At 49.2% G+C, this 22,655-nt stretch overlaps 2 protein-coding genes across 5 annotated transcripts in view; one reads left to right on the forward strand and one right to left on the reverse strand.

Moving 5' to 3' along the window:
* The window catches only part of TGM2 (transglutaminase 2), a 125,396-nt gene extending 111,861 nt beyond the window's left edge, over positions 1-13,535 (forward strand). The window contains exons 10-14 of one of the 4 annotated variants that reach the window (XR_004255437.1): positions 1,442-1,711; positions 6,179-6,339; positions 7,623-7,759; positions 9,822-12,583; positions 12,673-13,535. Coding sequence is in view for 2 of the 4 variants with exons in the window: in XM_032217702.1 (XP_032073593.1) it covers positions 1,442-1,711; positions 6,179-6,339; positions 7,623-7,759; positions 9,822-9,978 (725 nt within the window). In the remaining 2 variants the exon portion in view is untranslated. Of the gene's footprint in view, positions 1-1,441; positions 1,712-6,178; positions 6,340-7,622; positions 7,760-9,821 lie in introns of all 4 variants that reach the window. The other 3 variants (XR_004255438.1, XM_032217702.1, XM_032217703.1) reach the window with 3 other exon arrangements.
* A 6,663-nt stretch (positions 13,536-20,198) lies between these two features.
* Positions 20,199-22,655, reverse strand: part of RPRD1B (regulation of nuclear pre-mRNA domain containing 1B) — a 311,941-nt gene continuing 309,484 nt past the window's right edge. The window contains exon 7 of the mRNA XM_032217917.1: positions 20,199-21,961. Within this exon, the coding sequence (XP_032073808.1) occupies positions 21,812-21,961 (150 nt within the window). The 3' untranslated portion in view covers positions 20,199-21,811. The remainder of the gene's footprint in view (positions 21,962-22,655) is intronic.

A 22,655-nucleotide genomic window follows, 5' to 3' on the forward strand; every position in this document is an offset into this window, starting at 1 on the left:
AGCCAATCCTGGACTTTTAACCATCACAACGGAGCTCCACATTTCCATCGCTAGGCCAGACGCTTGTCAAGTGTGTTTGGGCCCCGTTTTACCACCTACCTTGTTAAGCGAATCACTTCAATTATTCAATTAGTGACCGTATTGTTCAGCAAAGTCCCTTTCCCCCCATACTGTTGTAACTTCGAACGGTCACTAAAAGAACTGTTGTGAGTCCAGGACTATTTGCACGTAATTTGAGCAGCGAAACCTCTGCAAGAAAACAACACAGCTCAGCCGGTAGAGTTTCTTTAGAAATAAGTTGGGTTTTGGCAGTGTCTCCTGTTCTGACCGAGGCTTCCTGATACAGTAAGAAGCAGACACAGTCCCCCAAAAACCCTCTTTTTATTTCAACGGCTGTGAATTATGTTCATTCGCAGCCCATTAATGAGTCCCGAATAGTTTGTAAAGAGTCCGACCGAAGTCTGCCAAAGTCTTTCGGAATAAGGCTGATAAGCGCCCACCTTTACCGCCCTTGAAACTCTGCTAAAGACCTAATTGGCAGTTAGCTTTGCAAAGCCACACGGAGCACATTTTCCGCCTTTACGTCCTATGGGAGGGGGCCAATCATCTCCAAGCCTTACTCCCGAGTCGCCCCTTTTGTCTTAACTGTTCTTGCCTTCCGGCAGCCCTGCGCATGCACACACTGAGAACAGGCTCCCCCTGTTCCTCTGCCTCGCTGCTGTCCGACTCTGGAGGCTCCGGAGGCAGCTGATAGCTGCCATACGGCCCTGGACCCCTCTCTGCCTCCGACCAGAGGGTTCCACCACAAAACCGCGTTCGACGAAACCGCGTAGCTGACGTCATCACAGCGCAACAACAGCGCGGAGAAAAAAGCATGCTGTAAACGCTAAACCTAAATTTAACCCCTAAACCTAAACCTAACCCCCCTAAACCTAATCCTAAACCTAACCCTAAACCTAACCCTAAACCTAACCCTTAACCTAATGCTAAACCTAAACCTAACCCTTAACCTAAACCTAAACCTAAACCTAACCCTAAACCTAACCCTTAACCTAACGCTAAACCTAACCCTTACCTTAAGTTGAATCGGCTTGCTTTCAAAGCGCTATTTAAAGCACCCTTCTTTCTCCGCGCTGGCTGTTGTCGCCCTGTTGATGACGTCAGCGACGCGGTTTAATCGGGCGCGCTTTAGTCGAGCGCGATTTTGTCGTGCCGCGCGACCAGAGCCCTCGTCCAAGCGTTTCCCAGACTCAGGACTGGCCCATGTTCCTCCCCAACCTCCTCGCTGTCCGAATCTGCTACCAGCTCCACCAGCCCCCGGCAGACCACAGCAGGTCCCTCCTACCCAAGTGAAGGGAGAGAAGGTGCCCTCTGGGTAGCCCCTTCCCCACCAAAAGGACATTTTCCAGGTTTCAAAGCTAACCTCCTCTTTTGGCTGCAGATTCGGAAGAGGAGAGAGCCTCCTTCGAGCAGGCGAAGCACGAGAAGATGCCGGCCCTTCAGGAGGAAGGTCTGGGCCTCCGGATCAAGGCTTCCGAGGGGATGAACAACGGCTGCGACTTCGACGTCTTTGTGGTCATCAACAACAACACGCCCGAGGAACAGCCCTGCCGGCTGAGGATTTCGGCCGCTACCACCAGCTACAACGGGGAGCTGGGCTCCGAATGCGGCTACAAGGACCTGCTAAATGTCAACCTGGAGCCCAACGCAGGTTAGCGTCAGCGGAAAGATTCGGGGTTCCAGCTCCAGCGGGGGATTGCGCAGGAACAAATCAAAAGGAAATCCAGGGAGCTGGAAGGAAAGGAGAATTATTTATTCCAAAAAGCCAAGAGATTTGTCCAAGGAGTCAGCTGCAGAAAAAATGGGGCTTCATAGGGGAGATTGTCCTTGGTTTGGGTCTTGAGGGGTGTTCTGGTTTTAGGGAGACCCTGGAGGAGTGTCAGTACGTGTAGAGAGCCAAGGTGGTGCAGTGGTTAGGGTGCAGTACTGCAGGCCCCTTCAGCTGACTGTTATCTGCAGTTCAGTGGTTCAAATCTCACCGGCTCAGGGTTGACTCAGCCTTCCATCCTTCCGAGGTGGGGGAAATGAGGACCCGGATTGTTGTTGGGGGTGATAGGCTGACTCTGTAAACCGCTTAGAGAGGGCTGAAAGCCCTATGAAGCGGTATATAAGTCTAACTGCTATTGCTATTGCTAGAGCCAGAGAAGGGCTTAATTAAGTCAAGAGAAGTGGATGGAGTCCCTCTCTTTGAATTGCAAGCATTAGAATGATCTTTACATTGTTTCGTAACTGAGTTTCGTATGTTTGCTTGTGTGTGTTTAAAGTTTGACATCCGTGTTTCATTCTCATGTTTGAGAGAGTTTAAAGGATTTCGGAGGCTGCCAATCAGTAACTTTGTGGAGACCTGGGTTAATTGACGTATGATTTCCCCGTACAATATTTCTAACCTTGTTATGTACATTCGCACATTCTTTCCACTGTAGGGACTTGCATGGGGTGGGCTGCAGAACTGATCCTGCGGCTCGCTCATCCATCATGCGCAGAATGGGGGGGGGGAGGGGGGTGGACGGAGAGGAGAGGCAAAGGGGAAGAATGTGGGTCAGGGTGTCCGTAGGCCAGATGGCGAATTTGGCTCCGACACCTGAGCGAAGTTCACTTTGTGTGCCAAACGGGCAGCGTTTACGTTCCGGTAAAGTTTTTTGCACAGTGATGCAGGCTCCTGGCACATTAGGGTCAAACCTTGGCAACTTTAAGACTTGTGGACTTCAACTCCCAGAATTCCCCAGCCAGCAAAGCCTTCCAGAAATCCTCTGGCCTTTTGGGACTTAACTTGTTCTAGGTTGCTCACAGATTGTGTCCCTGGGTTGTTCAATTAAGCAGTTTTCAGTGTCTTCTGAGTTCCAGTTGGTTTTTAAAGATGCACTGCGATAGTCTTCTGTCTGTCTGCCCTTCCTGGTGCCTGGACCAAAACATTGGCAGGTTGTCTCCTACTGCGAATTTATTGCAAGGGCATCCCTTGGAGACTGAGAAAAAGACATGATGGAAGGATTAATGGATTGGTCAGCATCAGCACCTGCCCCAACCTGCCAAAAACAGTAGTATTACAGAATAACAAGGTTGGAAGGGACCTTGGAGGTCTTCTAGTCCAGCCCCCAGCTCAAGCAGGAGACCCTCTACATTTCAGACAAATGACTTTCCTGTCTCTTCTTAAAAATCTCCAGTGTTGGAGCATTCACATCTTCTGGAGGCAACTTCTGTTCCACTGATGAATTGTTCTCATTGTCAGTAAATTCCTCCTCAGTTCTAGGTTGCTTCTCTCCTTGATTAGTTTCCACGCATTGCTTCTTATCCTGCCCTCAGGTGCCTTGGAGAATAGTTTGGCTCCCTCTTCTTTGTGGCAATCCCTAAGATATCAGAAGGCTGCTATCATGTCTCCCCTAGTCCTTCTTTTCATTAAACTAGACGTACCCAGTTCCTGCAACCGTTCTTCATATGTTTTAGTCTTCAGTCCCCTAATCCTCTTTGTTGCTCTTCTCTGCACTCTTTCTAAAGTCTCCGCATCTTTTTTTTTGCATCATCATCACTTTCATTTCTTTCTCTCTCTTTCTCTCTCTCTCACACACACACAGAAAGTGAGTGAGTGAGTGAGAGAGAGAGAGAAAAAGAAAGAGAAACATAAAGTGTGTGTGTGAGACACACACAGAGAGAAGAGAGAAAGAGAGAAAAACATAAAGTATATATGTGAGACACACAAACACACAAAGAGAGAGGGGGGATGGAGAGAGACAGAGAAAAGAGAGAGGGAGGGAGAGGGAGGGAGAGGGAGGGAGAGAGATCTTTCCAGCTCTCCGTATTGCAGGAACTCAGCTCCTGGGGAGCCCCAGGGACAGAAAGACGTGCAATGTGTATCTTCTTAGGATGCCGATATGCTCAAATATTCCTTCTTCTGGCTGAAGGTTGCAGAATCTGAAGTCCAGATTCTGCCGAAACCTTTTGGAATCAAAAGCTGGAGGAAGGCAGTGGGAGGCTCTGGGCAAGGCGGATCCTTTGCGCTCCCTCCAGGAAAGTATGACGTGGTTTTTCCATAGCTGGGAAGGGTTCCAACCCCCACCCCACCCCTCTCCCCCCAAGGGGAGCCCAGATCTTCCTCCCTGCTGCTATTTTTGGATTTAGGTGCAGCAGAAAAACTGCTCCAGCCTCAGGTTGACCTCCTGGAATTAAGCGCCTGGCGCTTAATTCCACCTCCTGGAAACAGCCCTCCTTTGCAGCTGCTTTCCGGGAGCCGAGCGCTTAAGAAGTTGGGAGACGCGGGAAGGAGCCCAAGGGAGCTTTTCCTGGTGGGAATCCAGGGTGGGGTTCGCGAGGGCAGAGATGGCAAAGCTTTTGGGCACCGAGTGTCCTAACCGGGAAGGGCATGTATGTGAGCGCGTCGCAGCACTGAAAACTTGAAGAGCAGCTGGCTGGCGTGAGTGGGCATAGTTCTTGGCTGTTTGGGGGGCGTTTTTAGTCTGGTTTTCAGGCCGCTTTTCAACAGTTTTTGGGCCAAAAACAGCCTGAAAACAGCCCTAAAACACCCTGTTTTTGGCCGTTTCAGGTGGCGTTTTTGGGCTGTTTTGGGGCCTTTTTCAGGATGTTTTTCAGCAGTTTGGGGGCTGTTTTTCAGGCCATTTTCAGGCCATTTTTTGGCAGTTTTCGGGCCAAAAACAGCCTGAAAACAGCCCTGAAACACTCAGTTTTTTGGCTGTTTCAGGTGGAGTTTTCAGGCTGTTTTGGGGGGCTTTTTCAGGCTGTTTCTCGGCTGTTTTCAGGCCTGAAAACAGCTGTAAAAACAGCATGGTTTTTTGGCTGTTTTGGGGGGCATTTTCACGCCATTTTCCAGCACTGTGGCACTCGCAAAGACCAGCTGGAAACCATGCGTGCCGTATACCAGAAGAGCAGCTGGCAATGGCTCTCTGTGTGCCCCTTCTGGCACCCGTGCCATAGGTTGGCCATAACAATGCTAGGGATTCCTGCACCTTCTTCTTCTCCACGTTTCACAATCCTTGCCTTTTATTTTCATTCCCTCGGTTTAACACTCAAGAGTTGATCTGGACTCTGGCGGGGCCAACACCGAATCATAGGATTTAAATGGCTGTGGTGGGAGAAGATGATGTCCAGGATGTGGCAACCAAAAGCTGACAATTTGCATAGGCAAAATTGTTTTTTTATCGGCAGTCCTCGACGTACGTCCAACAGTTCTGTGGTTAAGGGAGACCGTTGTTAACGGAGCTTTGCCCCGTTGCCTTGGCACCGTTGTTAGCGTACTAAAAGTTAATAATTTTTGTTACTTGCTTTAAAGGGGTGATCTATAAATTTAATTAATAAATAAGTAAATAAAATATAAAAGATACACAGATGAAACCATCAAAAAAATAACAATAGTATATAATATCATTGATGGCTTTGTGTAAAACAGGAGTATTCACCTTTAGCAACTTTCAAACTGTGGGCTACAACTACCAGAATTCTACTGGTAGAACTACCAGCAAAGCTGGCTGAGGGATTCTGGGAGTTGAAGTCCGCAAGTCTTAAAATTGCCAAGGTTGGACATCTCTGGTCTAAATAAAGCCAACAACCCATCAATGAATCGTGACAACCATTCCACAAATATCCAATGTATCAAAAGGTAAAACGGCATGAAAGAAAACGTATCTCTAAGAAACCCCAATGATACATCCCGTTTCCAGAGCCCAAACAGAACCGGTGTCAGCGTTCCAAATAGCATCCAAATGTAAACCAGAGTCCAAGGCAAAGGATTCCTCAAAGTTCCCATTTATGAAGAGAGCCATGTTGGCCCATCTGGGAAAACCCGAATCTGAAAGCTTCCCGGTTTTCCCCACCCAGTTGAAAGTTCAAGATCCTGCCCCCACACCCACAAGTCCATCCCATGGTCCAATTTTCCACTGCCACCCTGGCAGCCTCCCCCCATCCAGTTCCGTTCAGGTGCAGAGGTGCAGAGACAAAGGATGACCTTGGTTTTCTAGAAAGAATGTTGTTATGGCTACATAGCATCTAACTCTGTACAATCTCATTTTCCCACCATAGAAAAGGCATAGTAGAAGAATAGAAAGTGTGGCAGGCCTGAAGCCCAAAAGGAAAGAGGGCTGCAGACCTGACAGCTGGGTGTCTTCCTCTGCAGAAAGGACAGTGCCCTTGCGCATCCTCTACGAGAAATATGGCAACTGCCTGACCCCGGACAACATGATCAAGGTCACAGCCGTTCTGCAGCAGTTGGAGCAGCAGAAGATCCTGCTCGGGGTGAGGGACTTCCACATCAAGAACCCCGACGTCAAAATCCGGGTGAGGCATATTTGGGGGAGGGGGACACTTTGGGAAGGAAGGAGGGACCCTTGCGCAAGGGGAAGGACAGGTGACTTCAGGCCCCTGCTGGGGGAGGGGCTGAAATAACCTTTGGGTTCAGAGCTCTCATCCACCTTCCTACCTGCCTGCCTGCCTCCCTATCTGCCTCCCTACATACATGCATACATACCTCTCTGTCTGCCTACCAATCATCCATCTGTTTGTCAGTCAGTCAGTCTGTCTATCAGCCCCATGACTATCATTAAGTGTTGTCCCTTATGATTCTTGACAAATGTCTTTTTATGTCCACTGAGAGCATCTGCACCAGAGACAAATTCCTTGTGTGTCCAATCACACTTGGCCAATAAAGAATTCTATCCTATCCTAAATACTTATTCTTATTCTTATATTCTTATTCTCATTCTCATTCTCATTCTTTTATTCTTATTCTTTTATTCTTTTATTCTTTTATTCTTATCCTTTTATTCTTATTCTTATTCTTTTCTATTCTATTCTTATTCTATTCTTCTATCTATCTATCTATCTATCTATCTATCTATCTAGCTAGCTATCTATCTATCTATCTATCTATCTCCATCCATCTATCATCTGTCTGTCTGTCTGTCTGTCTGTCTGTCTGTCTATCATCTATCCATCTATCTATCTATCTATCTATCTATCTATCTATCTATCTATCTATCTATCTATCTATCTATCTATCTATCATCTATCTATTATATCTATCTATCTATCTATCTATCTATCTATCTATCTATCTATCTATCTATCTATCTATCTATCTATCTATCCATCCATCCATCCATCCATCCATCCATCCATCCATCCATCCATCTATCTATCTATCTATCTATCTATCTATCTATCTATCATCTATCCATCTATCATCTATCTATCCATCTATATCTATCATCTATCTGTCTATCCATCCATCCATCCACTCATCTAAGTATGAAAAATGGTCATGTCTCTTTTTTTAGTGCTGTTGTAACTTAGAATGATCACTAAACGAACCGTCGTAAGTTGGGGATTACATGTATCTTATTCTACTTCCCCCTTTCCCTACACTTTTCCCTTTTCCCTCCTTTATTTTCCAACTGTTTTCTTTCATATATTTATATTTAATATCCTAAATTGGTTTTAAAAATGTTTTTAACTGTCTCGCTTAGCAACAGAAAATCTGGGGCTCAAAGTTTGTCGTAGGTTGAGGAGTCCCTGTCAGGATTCGAACTGAGGGCGCTGCTTTTCCTCTTTCCGGCCTGCAGGTTTTGGGGGAGCCGATGCAGAATCGCAAACTGGTGGCCGAGCTGACCCTGAGCAACCCCCTCCCCACCGCCCTGACCAGCTGCGTCTTCACCATGGAGGGGGCCGGACTGACCGGGGGGCAGAAGGTCCAGCAGCTGTAAGTGTGGCCTCACAACGACCCCCTGATGGCCGTCCACTCTGGGAGGGTTTTGTTGGGGGTCCTGTTTGGAGCAGGGGCTGGACTGGATGACCTCAGGAGGCCCATCCAGAATTAAAAGTCAAGTCGCAAAATCAGATGATTATTATTGGCCACAATTGGTTCCCTCCAAATTGATTTAACTTTTGAACTGGCAGTCCACCCCTCACGATTGAGCCCAACGTTCCTGTCGCTAAGTGAAACATTGGTTCAGCGAGTTTGGTTCCCTTTCATGGGTTTTCTTCCCACGGTTGTTAAGTGGATCACTGACGTTGGTAAATCAGCCCCACGGCTGTTAAGCGAATCCGGCTCCCCCGTTGCCTTTGCTTGCAGGAAGGTCCCCAAAGGGGAACACATGACGTTGCAACCGTCATAAATACGAGTCACTTTTTTTTCAGTGACGTTGTAACTTTGGTCCCTAATTGAACTCTTGTTACCCACATTTGTTGAATTGTCCCGCAGAGAGCTGTTCCATGCTGGAGGAAGAATGGGGGATCAGGGGAAACACCCCCCAAAAAACAAGTTGACCTATGCTTTTAGAATAGAATAACAGAGTTGGAAGGAACCTTGGAGGTCTTCTAGTCCAACCCTTGGTCAAGGCAGGAGATCCTATGGAGGCAAGCTGTACCATCCATCCATCCATCCATCCATCCATTTCTCCTCCTCCTCCTCCTCCTCCTCAACCTCCTCCACCTCCTCCTCTTCTTCTTCTTCCTCTCTCTCTCCCCATCCATCCATCCATCCATCCATCCCTCTCCTCCTCCTCCTCCTTTTCTCTCTCTCTCTCCATCCATCCATTTCTCCTCCTCCTCCTCCACCACCACCACCACCTCCTCCTCCTCCTCTCCTTCTTCCTCTCTCTCTCTCGCTCTCTCTCTCTCTCCCCATCCATCCATCCCTCTCCTCCTCCTCCTCCTTTTCTCTCTCTCTCTTCATCCATCCATTTCTCCTCCTCCTCCTCTTCTTCTTCCCCTCTCTCTCTCTCTCACGTTCTCTCTCCCCACTCATCCATTTCTCCTCCTCCTCTTCTTCTTATCTATCTATCTATCTATCTATCTATCTATCTATCTATCTCTACCTATCTACCTACCTACCTATCTACCCATCCATCCATCCATCTATTCTATCTATTCTATCTATCTATTCTATCATCTATCTATCTATCTATCTATCATCCATCTATCTATCATCTATCTATCTATCTATCTATCTACCTACCTACCTACCCATCCATCCATCCGTTCATCCATCCATCCATCCATCCACCCACCCACCCACCCACCCACCCACCCATCTATTCTATCTATTCTATCTATCTATCTATCTATCTATCTATCTATCTATCTATCTATCTATCTATCTATCTATCTATCTACCTACCTACCTACCTACCTACCTACCTACCTACCACCCACCCACCCACCCACCCACCCACCTATTCTATTCTATTCTATTCTATTCTATTCTATTCTATTCTATTCTATTCTATTCATCTATCTATCTATCTATCTACCTACCTACCTACCTACCTACCTACCTACCTACCCACCCACCCACCCACCCACCCACCTATTCTATTCTATTCTATTCTATTCTATTCTATTCTATTCTATTCATCTATCTATCTATCTATCTATCTATCTATCTATCTATCTATCTATCTATCTATCTACCTACCTACCTACCTACCTACCTACCTACCTACCCACCCACCCACCCACCCACCCATCTATTCTATTCTATTCTATTCTATTCTATTCTATTCTATTCATCTATCTATCTATCTATCTATCTATCTATCATCTATCATCTATCTATCTTCTAAAAATCATCAAATCCCAGGGGCTGGATGGGACCTTGGAGTTTCTTCTAAACCCTGTATACCACTTCAGACAAACGGTTCTCCAGTCTCTTCTTAAAAACTTCCAGTGTTGGAGCATTGACAACTTATGGAGGCAACTTCTGTCCCACTGGTCAATTGTTCTCACTGTCAGGAAATTTCTATTTTTCCCTCCTGCTCCAGAGATACGTCCGTCGAACCTGGGGAGGAAGCGAAAGTGAGGATCGACTTCGTGCCCCAGCAATCCGGCCTGCGGAAGTTGGTGGTGGATTTCGAGAGCGACCATCTGAAGGGGGTGAAGGGCTACCGTAACGTCATCATTGCCCCCCTGCGCAAATAAAACCAGAAGACCCCCCAACCGAAAAAGCCAAACTACTCCAGGAGCCCCCCAGATGCCAGGGGTCGGGGGATCTCTTCCTGCCTGCACCCATAGCTATGCATCCAGATGCTTCTCCTACCCCTGCGGTGCTGCCCCTCCCCACAGCTGGCTGGAGGGCGCCCCAGACACCCTAGACTTGACAGGCTGAAATTGGGGAGGGGGTGGCAAGTCTCTACTCGGGATGTGCACCCAAGGAGAAGCGCCCCTTTTGGGATGTGACTTCAAGGGGGTGTCCTGCCCTGCCGTGCCAGGGGGTCCCACGACCCTCAGAGTTCGCCTACATGGGTCCTTTCAACCCTACTAAGATGTTGGCCATTAATTCTGGTTACCTGAGATGGCTGGGAGGTGAAGGGGAGGGAGGGTCCCACGTTGTCAACTTTAAGACTTACGGACCTCAACTTTAAGACTAGTGAACCTCAACTCCCAGAATTCCCCAGCCAGCAAAGCTGGCTGGGGAATTCTGGGAGTTGAAGTTCACAAGGGTTGAAAGATGCCAAGGTTGGACACTCCTGGTTAGGGAGTTCCTCTATAACTGCCCTCCCAATTATGTGTAGCCTTTGAAGGCCTCCAGAGAAAGACCCAGAGACCTCCCCTAGGAGAAGACCATGTCAACCCTCTGCTTCCCCCCATCGTGATGTCTCACCAAGAATGAAACGATCTCCTGCCTCCCCCTGGCACGGCAGCCCATCAAAACAGGGTTGAGGTTGGTTGGGGAGAACTATCAGCCTTCTCCATGTTGCTTTGCCCTCTCCCTCTTCCCCTTATTCCCCCTTGGCAAGCTTTGGCTAGGATGGCACACTGCTGGCATGAAAGAAGTCCACCATTGCTTGCATGACTACGCAATCCCTAAGGCACTCCGATGGCTTATTGTTTAGGGGACAACCTGTCGTTTCTCAGAGCGTGACACTCCTGGGTTTGCCTGCTGGACCATGGAGGGGTTTTTTTTCCCCATCAGGATGCCTGATTTCTGATGACCCTCAAGTACATTGCTGGCACCCCTTCCTTGACCATGAAGTACCAACATTTGGAGCCTCCACAAACCACGTTCCCTGAAGCCACCTGGCTACGGAGCATGTATCTCAACCTCAGCTGTTTGGAGATGGGTGGGCTTCCACAGCCAGCGGAATTCTGGGAGTTGAAGTCCACCCATCTTCAAGTTTGAAAGATAGCAAGATCTCAAGAACAGCATTTTACATGACTTCCACCCCCTACTTGGAAGAAGAGGGGAAATTTCCTGATCATTTTTTTTTTTTGACAGCTGTGTGTCTGCTGAGGGTGTGCATGCGTTTGGTTCCTTCAATCCTTGGGTGGGACTTAGAATAACACAGCAGGGAAAGAAAAGGGCTGGGAAGCAGAACGTCAATGAATTGTGGCTGGAGAACATCTAAACCTTCACCAAACTGCCTACCAGAAAGTGTTTTTGAAAGAAGGAAGGGGTTGTATGGTCCATCCACTGCTGGGGCTCCACTCCAAGACCCACAGAGAGGGTTCCTTCTCTAAAAGCACCAAATGTAATGGAAAAAAATCCTCCAGGTAGACAGCAAAACCATGGAGGCTACCAAAAAGTGCCTTCAAAAATAAGTCAGCATCAAGTTGCTGACAATTGATCAACTCTCCCTTGACCACCTTCCGAGTTTTTCTCAAGAAACATCTTGAAGATGGGTGAGCTTCAACTCCCAGAATTCCCTCTGGAGCATCCGCAAACCATGTCCTGAAGCAACCTGGTTAGATCAGTGTTTCTCAACCTTGGCCACGTGAGGATGGGTGGGCTTCAATTCCCAGCATTCCCCTTCCAGCAGATCCTGGGAGTGGAACTCCACTCACCAAGTGACCGAGTTTGAAAAACGCTGGGTTGGAGAGATAGCAAGATCCCAGGGACCTACTGGACTCCGGTGGCTCTCTGCTACCGACAGCCATGCTGCTGGGCCATAAGGAACATGAGAAGGCAGCATGAGAAGAAAAGGGGTAGAGATGTGGAAAAGAAGACTCTGCCTCCTTCCACACTCACACACCATTTCTGGACAAGATCAGGTTGGCTTTTTCAGGGAGCCGGGAGTCACTTGCCTAAGGTGTGGCTTACCATGAATGCCAGCTGCTTGGGCAGCTGTGCTTTTCCAGCTGTGTTACTGGTTCTGAGTCAACCCAGCATGTTTTGGCTCCCTTATCAAGGAAGGTGCTTGGCAGCCATTCAGCAACACAGCCAGAGATGGGCAAGACAAGCACAAAGGATGGATGGATGGATGGATGGATGGATGGATGGATGGATGGATGGATGGATGGATGGATGGGCTGAGGAGGTCAGAGTGGGTGGCCAACTAAGAATGACCAGTTGAGAAGACCCAGACCAGGCTGTTCCAGATCTGGTGGACTACAGAATGAATAGAGGTCAGGGAGAGTTGGCCAACTAAGAATGACCAGTTGAGAAGACCCAGACCAGGCTGTTCCAGATCTGGTGGACTACAGAATGAATAGAGGTCAGGGAGAGTTGGCCAACTAAGAATGACCAGTTGAGAAGACCCAGACCAGGCTGTTCCAGATCTGGTGGTCTACAGGATGAGTAGAGGAGGTCAGGGACAGTTGGCCAACTAAGAATGACCAGTTGAGAAGACCCAGACCAGGCTGTTCCAGCTGTGGTGGTCTACAGAATCAATAGAGGTCAGGGAGAGTTGGCCAACTAAGAAGGACCAGTTGAGAAGACCCAGACCAGGCTGTTCCACCTCTGGTGGTCTACAGAATCAATAGAGGTCAGGGAGAGTTGGCCAACTAAGAATGACCAGTTGAGAAGACCCAGACCAGGCTGTTCCACCTCTGGTGGTCTACAGAATCAATAGAGGTCAGGGAGAGTTGGCCAACTAAGAAGGACCAGTTGAGAAGACCCAGACCAGGCTGTTCCACTTCTGGTGGTCTACAGAATCAATAGAGGTCAGGGAGAGTTGGCCAACTAAGAATGACCACTTGAGAAGACCCAGACCAGGCTGTTCCAGCTCTGGTAGTCTACAGGATGGCCGGGGACAGTTGGCCAACTAAGAAGGACCCCTTGGGAAGCCTTTTCCAGCTGTGATGGTCTACAGCCATTCTTATCAGCTGGATTGAGGGGAGGATGAGGCCAGGCCAGGCCAGCTGGATTGTATCAAGTGGGAGAGGAGCGTCTGGGTCTCCACCTCTTCCAAGCTTCCAAGGAACGTGATGTCCTTAAAACTTTCTTGGGGCTGGTAGAGCCCAACCACGTTACCTTTTGACCTGGTGCGTTTTGCATGCTCTGGATTCCCAGTCCTTCGGCTCCTGCCCAGCCACACCCTGCTTAGCACATACTTGCAAACCCAGAGCCTCCACCAGCGCACGGAGAGATTCGAGAGGCAGATGTAGTTTATAAGCCCTCAAAAGTCATTAAAAAAAAAATCTCGTCAGATGTTTACTTGCATTGCAACCCTTCTGGGTCTGATGGCCTTTGCAAATGACGGAGAGCCGACGGGGATTTATTTTGCAATCACTCAATAAAAAGTTTATTTTCCACCTTGCTTCCTTTTCTGCAGCCAATCCTTACATCGTGGCTCTCTGCTGCCAACAGCCGTGCCCGGGGGGGGGGGGCACTGTCATCCAGCCGCTCTACCCTTGAAAGCACCCCCTGTGTCTTCACGGGTAGCCACCTCGGAGGGGGTTCTGTGGCAAGTTCTCTGAGATGTTTTATGACCAAAGTAGGGAACATCATCAGTGCTAGAAGAGAGGAGGACTGCGGGGTCCTTGGTGCTCCCTGAGCTTGGCTGTTTTCTTGTAGACGTTTTATGACCCAACTAGGTAACATCATCAGTGCTTAAAAAGAGTAGGGCTGGTGGAAAGGAGGAGGAGGAGGCCTGTGGTGTCGTAGATGCTCTCTGAGCTTGGTGGTTTTCTTGACCACACAACTAGGGAAGATCATCAGTGCTAGAAGGACGTGGGGTTTGCAGAGAAGGAAGAGGAGGAGGGGGAGGATTGTGGGGTCCTTGGTGCACTCTGGCCTTGGGGGGGGGTTGGGTTTTTGGCAGACATTTCATGACCCAACTAGGCAACATCATCAGTGCTAGTCCTCCTCTTCCTCCTTTCTTCAAACCCCCATTCCTCCCACCATCACCGATGATGATCCTTGGTTGGATAATGAAACATCTGCAAGAGAAAAAAGCAAACTCAGAGCGCATCAAGTACACCACAGTCCTCTTCTTCCTCCTCCTCCTCCTCCTCCTCCTCCTCCTCCTCCTCCTCCTCCTCCTCCTCCTCCTCCTCCTCCTCTTCCCTCCCTTCTAGCCCTGATGAGTGATCAAATTGGGTCAAGAAACATCTGCAACAAGCTCACAAAACATGAAGCCCACAAGTCAACCAACAAATATTAATAGTATTAATACAAATAGTGCCTGAAGTTCTGTACTGGGTCAGCCTGACCCTCCCTCCCTGCCCATAAATAATCCTGGTCTTCTCCTCCAGCTCCCTCCCTCCCTCCCTCCCTCCCCCTCCTCCTCCTCCTCCTCCTCCTCCTCCTCCTCCTCTCCCAGGCTGGATGGCTGAACCTTGAGGCTTTTGGCCCAGCTTCTGCCTGGGCTCTTCAAAGCCAGGGGGTGGAGGGAAATCCCATTGGGCAAGCTTTCCTGGACCCACCAGTTCGCCTGCTCCACTTCTCACTCCTGCCTTTGAACCTCGTGAGGAGGACACCATCAAACCTACATTGGGGGCTGGCAGGGAGAGAAAGGAACCAGCAGAAGAGAATAACAGTTAGAAGGGACCTTGGAGGTCTTCTAGTCCAGCCCCCTGCTCCAGCAGGAGACCCTACGCCATTCCAGACAAGCAGCTGTCCGGTCTCTTCTAAAAGGAGCCGAGGTGGCGCAGTGGTTAAATGCAGCACTGCAGGCTACTTCAGCTGACTGCTAGTTCTGCAGTTCTGCAGTTCAAATCTCACCAGGCTCAGGGTTGACTCAGCCTTCCATCCTTCCGAGGTGGGTGAAATGAGGACCCGGATTGTTGTTGGGGCCGATATGCTGACTCTGTAAACCGCTTGGAGAGGCCTGAAAGCCCTAGGAAGCGGTATATAAGTCTAACTGCTATTGCTATTGCTAAAAAAAACCTGCAGTGATGAAGCCCCCACAATCTCTGAAGGCAGCTTCTGCCCCACTGGATCATTTTCCTCACTGTTAGGAAGTGTCCTGACAATGAGAAGAATTAAACAGTGGAAGAACTTCTCTCCGGAAGTTGTGAATTGTGGTTTTTAAGCAGCTGTTGGATGAGCATTTGTCTGAAATGGTGTAGGGTTTCCTGCCTAGGCAGGGAGTGGGACTAGAAGACCTCCAAGGTCCCTTCTGACTCTTCTCTTCTATTTCTACTCTACCTGCAGACTTCTCCCTAAAAAATAACCCAAATTTAACAGAGCAACAGTTAGAAGGTAGTATTTGTATTTATTTGTCTTGTATGCCGCCCACTCCCGAAGGACTCCGGGCGGCTCACAATAGACAAGGGAAGGGGAAATAACTAGACAAAGACAACACTTTTAAAAAAAACACAACATTCACAGTTTCCGTGGGGCTGGGTGTTTCACAAGCCCCCCCCCCCCCCCCCCCCCCGGCCTGCTGAAGCAGCCAGGACTTGGTGGCTTTGCGGAAGGCCGGGAGGATAGTAAGGGTCCGGATCTCCACAGGGAAGATCGTTCCAGAGGGCTGGAGCTGCGACAGAGGAAGGCTCTCCCCCGGGGAGTCGCCAGCCGACATTGGCTGGCGGATGGAATCCGGAGGAGACCTAACCTGTGAGATCTGATCGGTCTATGGGAGGTGATCGGCAGGAGGCGGTCTCTCGGGTACCCAGGTCAGAAGGAACCTTGAAGGTCTTCTAGTCCAACCCGTTGCTCAAGCAGGAGAACCTGTGCCATTCCAGACAAATGGCTATCCAGACTCTTCTTAAAACCCTCCAATGATGGAGCACCCACACCTTCTGGAGGCAACTTCTCTTCCACTGATTAAATGTCTTCACTGCCTCCTTAATTCCAGGCTGAATCTCTCCTTGATGAGTTTCCACCCGTTGCTTCTTGTCCTACCTTGAGGAGCTTTGGAAAATAGCTTGACCTCCCCATCTTCTCTGTGGCAGCCCTTCAAATACTGGAAGGCTGCTATCATGTCCCTCCTGGTCCTGGTTCAAGGCCATTTAACCCTCCTTCTCATCCAAGGTTTGGGCTACACCGTGCCTAGAGATGGTGACGTGGACCAGCTGAGCAGAGGTCAACAATCTCCGCTTGTCCCAACTGGATCCAATCCCAAGCTGCACTGATAAGGAGATGAAAAATGTTTTCCGCATAGACACATATAAAATATTTGCCAACTGCAGCAGAAACGCACACAAGATGTTCAGTTCTTCACACAGCTGATTAGCTGCCTGGGTCAACTTTGCTGGAAAAAAATGTTTGTGTGTGTGTGTGTTTTAGGAGGGTGGCACAATTATTTTGGCTATCCAAAGGGTTAGTTAGGAGGAGGAGGAGGATGACAGCTATCAGTTGGAAAGACATCTTGACAGGGGCAGGAAAGCAGCGTGTGCAGGAATTGCCACTGGTAATAGAAGCAGGGTTCACTTAATGACCGATTCACTTACAGACTGCAATGATTGGCTTAACCATGGGGGGAAAAAATTGGGGATAAAAGGGGATGCAACTCACTTAGCAACTGTCTTGCCAAGAACAGACATTTTGGGCTCGACTGCCGGGACCACGGGACTATCTCTGTTTTCAGTTGTTGTCATGGCAACGACGTGGGGCTCAAATTATCTGCAGGGTTTCCATGTCCAGGTAGCCCCCCCCCCCCACCATGAGCCCAGGAGCCCTTTGGACCCACAAGTGTGCAGGGAAGCCCTCTGCTAAGCCTCCACCACTGGCTTCATCTGCAAAGAGCTTTGGATGCCTTTTGAATGGCCAAAAGAAGATCCTCAGCCTGGCTTATAAACTGGGATCGAACCAGAGATTTGCTTCCTGGGAAATCAGTTGGATTCGGTGCTCCCTGAGCCGGGCTGCCTTTTGCAGACATTTCGGGACCCAACTAGGGAACATCATCAGTGCGACAAGTGGGGTGGAGGAGGAAGAGAGCAACTATGGGCTCCTCGGTGCTCTCTGAGCTTGGCTGTTTTCTTGCAGACTTTTCAGGACCCAACTAGGGAACATCATCAGTCTAGAAGGGAGGAGATATTTGCAGAAAGGAGGAGGAGGAGGAACAGAAAGAGCAGGAGGAACGAAAGGAGGAAGAGGAGGAAGAGGAATGAGTGGGAGGATGAGGATTCTGGGCTCCTTGGTGCTCTCTGAGCTTGGCTGTTTTCTTGCAGACTTTTCATGACCCAACTAGGGAACATCATCAGTGCTAGAAAAGAGCAGTGTCAGGAGGAGGAGGAGGAGGAAGAAGGAGAGGGAGCAGGAGGAGGAAGAGTGGGAGGGGGAGGAGGGAGAGGAGGAAGGCTGTGGGGTCCTTGGTGCTCTCTGAGCTTGGCTGTTTTCTTGCAGACCTTTCAGGACCCAACTAGGGAACATCATCAGTGCTAGAAGGGAGGGGGGGTTTACACTGATGATATTCCCTAGTTGGGTCATGAAAGGTCTGCTCCCCCCAAAGGTCAGAGAGCACCAAGGCTCCCTCATTTCAACCTTGAGCTACGAATATTCTGCTTTAATGATTTGCGCTGGGTTTCCTCCACAAAGGCACCGAGTGGGCTTTCCAAGCCACAGGGGTTTGGGTGCAGGCAACGTGGTCGGCCACAAGTATTCCTCCGCAGCCTTTCGTGTGCCAGGCCAGCCAGAAAAGCACGCAAGGGAGTTAGCACGAGGACAGCGGAACCTCCAAGACCTGAAGCCGAGAGAGAAGGGGAGGCAGAGAACAGGGGGGCAGGGGAGGGGATGCCAAATCAGACCCCAATTCTTAACTATGGAGCGCCCAGCTAGTCCGTGCCCAAAGCGGTTTTAACTCTGTTCTAAACGCCATTTTTAATTTGTGTTTTTATTCATGGGTTTATCTCGTTTTATTGTAAACGATAGAGATGATAGATAGATAGATAGATAGATAGATAGATAGATAGATAGATAGATAGATAGATAGATAGATAGATAGATAGATAGATAATGATAGATAGATAGATAGATAGATAGATAGATAGATAGATAGATAGATAGATAGATAGATAGATAGATAGATGCTAGATATAGATAGATAAAGATAGATAGATAGATAAAGATAGATAGATAGATAGATAGATAGATAGATAGATAGATAGATAGATAGATAGATAGATGATAGATAGATAGATAGATAGATAGATAAGATGATAGATGGATGGATGGATGATAACCAGACAGGCAGACAGGCAGACAGATGATTAGATAGATAGATTAGATAGATTAGATAGATAAGATAGATAGATGAGAGAGAGAGAGAGAAGATAGAGATATGATAGAGATACGTAAATAGATGATAGAGATGATAATATAAGGTGAAAGATAAGAGATGATAAAATAGATAGATACAAATGGCTGATAGATGACAGACAGATATAAGATGATCGACAGAGATTAGATGGGCAGCTGGAACAGAGATGAGATAGGATCTGTTTCTACTCTGCGATGGGGCAGAGCAGGATTTCAGCCCTACCTCGATTCGCCTGAGGACCCCATCCAAGGAAATAAATGTAAAATAGGCAGAATCCTCGACCTACTTCACAGTTCAGAGCATCCAGAGTTAAAAAGGGAAGAAATGATCTATGGTGGTTTTACCGCCATTGCAGCCTCTCCCTGGTCACGTGATCAAAGTTTGACGCTTGACAACTGACTCACATTTATGACGGTCACAGTGTCCGGGGGGGGGGGGAGTGTGTCACGTGATCCCCTTTGGCGACCGTCTGACGAGCAAAGTCGATGGGGGGATCCAGAATTCACTAAACGACCGCGTGGCTCACTTAAAAGAAAGGTCGTTAAGATGGAGCAAAGTCCACTTTAACAAACGTCTCGCTTAGCAACAAGCCTGGGACTCCACTGCGGCTGTAAATCGAGGACTGCCTGTTACAGGATCTAACACGGGGATAAAATAGCTAAAAGAAAGCGGAGCAATCGAATACCTGCGGGGGTGCAAGGGGAGGGCAGGGACAGCGGTCCCTAAGCGAGTCAATCACGCGCCTCACTTAACGGCTGCAATAAATTAATGGGCAGGCTCCATCATGGTCGTATCTCGAGGACCACCTGTGCTGGTCCATCTTCCCACCGGTGTCAACGCTGTCAGTACAAGATCACCCAAAAACTGAATTTCAAAGTCGGGGTGTGCAACTTCAGTAACCTGTGGACTTCAACTCCCAGAATTCTCCAGTCTCTTCTTCAAAGCCTCCACTGATGGGAGCAGCCACAACTTCTGGTGTTGAGCTGTTCCACGGGCTAATTGTTCCCCACTATCAGGAAGCTTCTCCTTAGTTCCAGATTGATTCTCTCCTTGATCAGTTCCCATCCATTCTTTCTTGTCCTGCCCTCAGGGCCTTTGGAGAAGAGGCCGACCCCCCCTCTCCTTTCTGGCAGCCCCCCAAATATTGGAAGATGCCGTCATGTCACCCCCTACTCCTTCTTTTCACTAGACTATACCTAGTTCCTGAAACGGTTCATTATATCAGTGTTTCTCAACCTTGGCAACTTGAAGATGTCCGGACTTCAACTCCCAGAATTCCCCAGCCAGCGAATGCTGGCTGGGGAATTCTGGGAGTTGAAGTCCGGACATCTTCAAGTTGCCAAGGTTGAGAAACACTGCATTATATGTTGTATCTATATTATTGTTAAAGTTATTTCCCCCTTTTTCTTCTTTTTTTAAAATAGAGCAGAGATTTTGTCCCAGAGCTGCTCTTTTTCCAAAAGAAACTGGACTTTCCTGGAGGAGAACTGAAGAAGCTTCTTGGATGAGAAGGGAAACATTTTCAAAGGAAAGCCCATTTGCCTTTTGGGAAAAAATACCTTTATGCTGGGTGGACCTCCACTCCCAAAACCTGGGGCATCCTGGGAGTTGAAGCCCACCCATTTTAACTGCCTGGGGAATTCTGGGAGTCGAAGTCCACAGGTGTTTTAAGTTGCCAAAATTCTTGCTTTAGATTTTGAAAACCTGTTATCACTTCACCTCCGGGGGTCTGTTTGGCTCCAGGAGGGGGGGGGGAGAAAAACGACGCATGGTAGCCAGCTTCTTGCCCACCGAGTGACACCCACTTTATTCAAAAATATATTTATGAGACATTTCAGAATATACCGCGGCTAAAAGGACAGCCTGTCCCTCTAAATCTCTAAATCGATTCATGTACAGGTTTAAGAAAATGCCTCGTGGGGGGGAAGGAGGGGGGGGGACAGATCAGATCTGAGCCAAAAGACCACAGTGCAGAGGCTCTTGGGGGAGGGGGTCTTCGTCACAGGTCCCGCCTCGACCTCGAAAATCAAGTGGATTTCAACGACCGTGGAAACCAAGGATGGAAAAAATCTGGGGATGGATTGGAATCTGGGGACGCTGCAATTCGGAAACACTCACTTGCACATCTGCCTGCACCAAAGAGGAGGGGGCTCTTCACTGCTGTGGGGGGGTCTACGAAGGGGATCAGCTCCACTTGCTTCCAGATGCAAAAGACCCCTGGAAGTTGTGCTTCCTCCACAAGAGGTCCGGGGGGGGGCACATCTGCCAAATTGGGCTGACGGAGGAGATGGGGGACCCATGGCCCAAATCGGCCACCCTGAGAAAGGGATTTTGGGGGGGGGGAAGAGAGTGGCTATGGGGACCCAGCAGAAAGCCCGACCCTTCCACGTACCGAGAGCCAAAGGATTGGGTTTTAAAGCCTTCTACAGCAGGGGTCTCCAACCTGGGCCACTTTTAAAACTGGTGGGACTTCAACTGCCAGAATTCCCCAGCCAGCCGTTCCTTAGAGCGGAGAGATTGCAGAAGGAAGGATGACAAGAGAGTAAGCGGGCCACGCATGAAAAGGAAGGCATTTGTGCCGGGGGGAATTCTGGGAGTTGAAGTCCACGAGTGTTGAAAGTTGCCACGGTTGGGAGACCCTCCCTCTGAAGAAGAGTGGAGAGGATAACTCCTAGGGCCACCAAATATGCAGAGAGGAGCAGAAAAGACCCCCTGAATCTGACGGCAAAACGAATCCTTTCATTTATACGTTGGCCGCGTTGCAAAATGGAAAGGGCCCGCATGCAGAGGACAGCCCGACCTAGGGGGTAGATCCAGGGCCATGGGCTCTGTGCGTTGCAAGGGGGCAGCATGGACTATTCCTGTCCTTCCTGCAGACTGGCTGGGGGAGGGGGGGGGAAACTGGGAAGGGAGCTGCCCAGTGAAGACGGGCGGAAGTTCCCCTGGGCTGATCCGTCAAACAGCTGCCTCTGCCGTTCCTGACTCACAGGTCGTGGTCCCCCTCCCACCCAAAATTGACCCTGACACCCCCCCCCCCTCAAAACAATCCAGTTTTTGCTTGGTTTTTCTGTGTCAAATACAGGAGAAGAAAAATAAAACCAATACAGAACTCAAAAAATTCTTCGAAGGCTCTGGGCACACATGATTTGTGACTGCCGGAAGTGCCCCTCCCCAAAAACAAGAGGTGGTGTCCTTCGCTGCCCGCCTTTCTTCGCCCCCCTTGTCACCCGATTATCGGGCACCAGCCCCGGTGGAGATGGAGATGGGTGCAGGGCGGGGTCCCTCCGCCCGACCCTTCCGTGCTCAGCTTCCCGCGAGGATCCATCCGGACGAAAGGGGGTCTGGTGCCGGGGCAGGTAAGGCAGAGCCTCCCCCCCCCATTTTGTGTCCTAGTCAGTAGAGAAAAGGTCCCCTGCGGAGGGGAGGGGCGCCAGCCCCCCTGTGACGTTGGGCAGAAGCGAGAGGTCCGGCAGGCTTTGGATGTGGGACTTCAGCTCTTTGCGCACCTGGGTCACTCGGGCCAGTTTCTGCTTGTATTCCTGCGAGGGAGAAAGAGGACATCCGTTCACTGACCCGTTCATTTTCTCACCTGTCTGGACTTTGGGGGAGGTTCTGAACTGGCCACCTCCCTCAAAAAAGAGACTCTGTCAGGCCTGCAGCCCTCTTTTCCTTTTGGGTCTTTGGCCCGACACACTTTCTATTCTTCTGGGGAAATGGGATTGTACGGAGGTAGATGATAGGTAGCCATAACAACATTCTTTCTAGAAAACCAAGGTCATCCTTTGTCTTTGCATCTCTGCACCTGACCGGAACTGGATGGGTGGAAGCTGCCAGGATGGCAGCGGGAGATTGGATCATGGGATGGACTGGTGGGTGTGGGGGGAAGATCCTGAACTTTCAACTGGGTGGGGAAAACCAGGAAGCTTTCAGATTCGGGTTTCCCCAGATGAGCCAACACGGCTCTCTTAATCAATGGGAACTTTTGAGCAAGCCTTTGCCTTGGACCCTGATTTACTTTTGGATGCTGTTTGGAAGACTGACAGGTGGTTTCTTCCCTGTGGAACTTCGTCCCTGCTAAGATAAGGTCGGGCCCCACCTTCACTCTCTCTGGAAAGGCCCTGAGGATGGGATTCCGTCTGGAGACCCCAGGGAGATACGGAGCCCAACTGAGGGGCTGGGTTGATGGTGGTCACCAGGAGGGTGGGGGGGGTTTCGTTGAGTTTTGTGCCGGGA

The sequence above is a fragment of the Thamnophis elegans genome, chromosome 5 (genome assembly GCF_009769535.1).
Source record: "Thamnophis elegans isolate rThaEle1 chromosome 5, rThaEle1.pri, whole genome shotgun sequence".
In the NCBI taxonomy this organism is placed as follows: domain Eukaryota; kingdom Metazoa; phylum Chordata; class Lepidosauria; order Squamata; family Colubridae; genus Thamnophis; species Thamnophis elegans.